Source organism: Anas platyrhynchos, chromosome 30, assembly GCF_047663525.1.
Source record: "Anas platyrhynchos isolate ZD024472 breed Pekin duck chromosome 30, IASCAAS_PekinDuck_T2T, whole genome shotgun sequence".
In the NCBI taxonomy this organism is placed as follows: Eukaryota; Metazoa; Chordata; class Aves; order Anseriformes; family Anatidae; genus Anas; species Anas platyrhynchos.
Window position 1 is genome coordinate 3,723,538 of NC_092616.1, and position 4,101 is coordinate 3,727,638.

At 53.1% G+C, this 4,101-nt stretch overlaps 1 protein-coding gene across 1 annotated transcript; it reads right to left on the reverse strand.

The window, feature by feature from the left end:
- Positions 1-1,293: 1,293 nt before the first annotated feature.
- On the reverse strand, positions 1,294-2,229 carry LOC139999834 (olfactory receptor 14C36-like). Its single transcript, XM_072029460.1, has one exon. It carries the CDS (start codon positions 2,227-2,229, stop codon positions 1,294-1,296), a length of 936 nt encoding a protein of 311 aa, XP_071885561.1.
- Between the last annotated feature and the right edge of the window lie 1,872 nt (positions 2,230-4,101).

The following is a 4,101-nucleotide window of genomic DNA, read 5'->3' on the forward strand; positions in this document are numbered from 1 at the left end:
GAGACGGGCGAGTGGCTGGGATTCTAGGATTTTACATCACCTGAACTGTCAGGAAACCAACCCAGAAGTGCTGGGAGCTGGGGAGAGGGGAGAGGTGGAGGAAGGTCCCAGTGACACGGCTGGGAGGTTGGTTGTGATGCCATTCCTACTGCAGTGACCTGACTGCCTGGTGGCAGGCAGGCAGGCACAGCGATGTCATCGAGTGCATCACAAACCCCATGGGACACAGGGGGCAGCTCTGACAGGGGACACCTCTGTCCACCATGGCTGGGCTGCTGCTGCTGAGGTCACCTCCTCACAATACTGTGATGGGCCAGGAGCAGGCAGGCCTCAGGAGGCCATCAAGAGCAGCAGCTGTGGAAGCTGCAGGCAGATGCCTGGGCCCCTGGGGAGGGCTGCCCTGCAGTGATGCCAGCTGGACATGGGGTGGGAGCCTGTGGGACAAGGCATGGGAAAATGCTGGATATGACAGAGCACAGTGTGAGGAGGGAGAGATTACAGGCAGGGCTGTGAGGGACAGCAGCCTCTCATATGCCCTTGGTGGGCAGAGATGTGAGCAATGGCCAAACGGCTATTCCAGACTTTCCAAGCTTCCCCCCAATTCTCCCACTTCCCTATCCCCTGGCCACCTCCCTGCCCTCATCCCAGCCCAGCCCAGCAGCCCAGGCTGGGGTGACCCCAAGACAGTGCCCTCCGCAGGTTGCTGCAGGGCTCTGGGCACTGCCACCACAGCCACAGCCCCTCTAAAGGGCACAGCAGCTCCTGGGAGCACAGAGGGCTCGGCGCCACAGAGGGGAGCATCCAAGGCAGAAGCATACAGAGGTCAGTGTCCCCTGCTGTGTCCCCTGCTCTCTTCAGCAGCAGATCCTCAGAGGCCTGCAGCCCCTCCGTGCCATCCCTTGGGTTTCTCAGGCAGCTCCTGCTGCGCCAGGGCCAGGGCAGCCAGGCCCGGGCTGCTGCAGCCAGAAAGGGTTTGCCAGTCCCATTACTTCCTGATCAACTGAGAGTGGGTCTCAGACAAAGAAGTTGTGGCTTCATCTATTTTGTTTAAATACACAGAGAGTCTGGCTCCTCATTTATGCAAAGCCTCAGGGTCACAAAAGATATGTTGGTACAAGGGGATGAAGAACAGCATTTCTTTGTGGAAAACAATATCACAAGGGGAAATTAAAAACAAAACAAATTAAATCCATCCAGAAGTTAAGACAGCTTGCCCTATCATTACATAAACTGCAATTTACCTGAAAAAGAAAAGAAGCAGTTTATAGCTGCAAAAAGGTCCAGTCAGTTTCCTCAGCACATCCTTAAATATCTCCATGACATCACTTTCCTAATGCCATTCTTGAGCTCCTGGTTCCTCATGCTGTAGATGAGGGGGTTCACTGCTGGGGGCATCACTGAGTACAGGACAGTCATCACCAGGTTCAGGGATGGTGAGGAGATGGAGGGGGGCTTCAGGTAGGCAAACATGCCTGTGCTGAGAAACAGGGAGACCACAGCCAGGTGAGGGAGGCATGTGGAAAAGGCTTTGTGCCGGCCTTGCTTAGAGGGCATTCTCAGCACAGCCCTGAGGATCTGCACATAGGAGAAAAGAATGAAAACAAAACACCCTAAAAACAGAAAACCACTAAATGTGAGAAGCCCAATTTCCCTGAGGTAGGAGTCTGTGCAGGAGAGCTTGAGGATGGAGGGGATTTCACAGAAGAACTGGTCCACAGCATTGCCTTGGCAGAGGGGCAGGGAAAATGTATTGGCAGTGTGCAACAGAGCATAAAGAACCCCACTGCCCCAGGCAGCTACTGCCATCTGGGCACAAGCTCTGCTGCCCAGGAGGCACCCGTAGTGCAGGGGCTTGCAGATGGCAACGTAGCAGTCATAGGACATGAGAGTAAGAAGAGAATACTCTGCTGAAAAGAAAAAGAAGAAGAAAAAGACCTGTGCAATGCATCCTGCATAGGAAATCGCCCTGGTGTCCCAGATGGAATTGGCCATGGCTTTGGGCAGAGTGGTGGAGATGCAGCCCAGGTCGAGGAGGGCGAGGTTGAGGAGGAAGAAGTACATGGGGGTGTGGAGGCGGTGGTCGCAGGCTATAGCAGTGAGGATGAGGCCGTTGCCCAGGAGGGCAGCCAGGTAGATGCCCAGGAAGAGCGCGAAGTGCAGGAGCTGCAGCTCCCGTGTGTCTGCAAATGGCAGGAGGAGGAACTCGCTGATGGAGCTGCTGTTGGTCATCTGATGCCTCTTGGACTCAGGGTCTATCGAAAGACCAAGGGACATGAACTTGGTACCTATGAAAGGTCTTAACATGTTCTGAAATCCATAGTTTAGTGCACATGCAATACACCTGTAAGACAGTGGGGTCTGTTTATCATCCTCCAGCAAAATTGTAAGAAACAAAGTTGTGTTTTTGCAGTAGTGAATTACTTTTCTGTATTCCAAGGTAGTTGTGTAGTCATAATAAGGAGGAATGCTAAGTAGAGAAGTGGACAGTAGAAGGCCTCACTGTTCCAAAATACGGTAGAAGCTTGAGAAAAAACAGGATGAGCAGTGATAGAACAGTAAAACAAAGATCACAAGTTCTCAAAACATAAGAAAGGAGAAATTAAAGGGTTGAAAAAAAGAAAAATTGTACATATATGGTATAGAGGATCGTCAAGTAGCTTGTGGACCTGTAGTACTCAGCCAATGAAGAAACAGGGGAGATGATCAGGGATCAAGTAATATGGAATAAAAGGTTAGGATTTGTTTAGTAAAATATGCTCCTAATTGACAAGATGCCCGCCATTGCAATCCAGAATAAAACAGCTTCACAAAAGATCCTGTCTGAAGAAAGTTATTTGAGATGTTTCTCAGAGAATAACCCAGGGACAGCACTGGCTGTCCTTAAAACAGAGTGACCTGAACAAAGCTAGCTCATTTCCCAGCCCTACGCACCACAGTGTCCAAAGCCATTTTGGCTAGAACAGATGGTCACTTTGCTCCCAGGGATGCACCTCCACAGCAGGACTCAGTATTCTGGTGTTTGAGATTTTGTCTTTACTACCACTGCCAAGAGAGTATGGGGGGAATACTAAGGGCAGGATGGATGGGAGGGGAAACACAGAGAAATGCCCCAGTGTTCCAGCTTTTGGAGGCAAGAATGGGAGTGAGAGATGGGCACCTGGGGGTTCTCTTCCTCTGAGGGTCCTGCTGCTAAGGGACAACACAGTCAGAAACCCAATGATTTGGGGGCAGAGGCTCTGCTGGATTTGAGCAGAGACCACGCAGTTGCTCTGGGTAAGTCATCTGCACTACGTGGATGTAAGGAAGGTGCCGAAATCTCCCCTACCATGAAGTTCCTGGGAGCAACTACCTCTCACTCCCTGCCCATGGCTCTGCTGCCTGCAGCTGTCCCTGTCTGCAGCTGGGTCTCTGTCCCCACGCCTCCTGCCTGCAGCTCACAGCCCCCATCCCACCCACTGGGTGCTCAGCTCTGCCCTGCAGACACCTCCTGGCAGCAGGGCTCTGCCCAGGGGCAGCTGGCTGGGAGCACGTCCTAGAGCTCAGGTCACACAGACCCTGCTAACACTGCACGGGTAGTGGTGGAGTTTTCTATGGGCTGAGGCACAGGAAAGGGATTTCTTGTAGTCCTTGTAGTGCGCCTTGTGGAGTCTTAGTACTGTTAGACTTCTCTTTGAAATAACAGCATTGATTTCTATTCCCACTAAGACAAACAAACAAACAAACAAAAGAATGCAGAAACTCAGCAGAAATGCTGAGCCTGAAGCAGCTAACTCCTACCTTAACTTTCCTCTTGCAAAGTCCCCTTGGATACACCCTAGCTGTGCTGTGGAGCTGTGAGCAGGCTGCCCCAGGTAACAACCTCCCACCAGCAGCAGGACCCTGCCCTGACGGGGGGGCTCCTTCCACCCGCAGCTTCTCCCCGCAGCGCCCTGGGCAGCTCCCCGGGCAGGCTGAGTGCTGAGCCTGGCAGGCGGCAGAGGCCCTGCCCCGCCACACAGCCCCTGGGCCACAGCAGGGACCCTGCTCTGCACCACAGCCCTGGACAGCCCTGCCTGCACCCCCGGCTTCTCCTGCCTCCACGAACTGCGGCTGCATTGCCCT

Bases quoted from the DNA above. Each gene is read 5' to 3' on its own strand.
- LOC139999834 (XM_072029460.1), bottom strand. From the start codon at position 2,229: ATGACCAACAGCAGCTCCATCAGCGAGTTCCTCCTCCTGCCATTTGCA.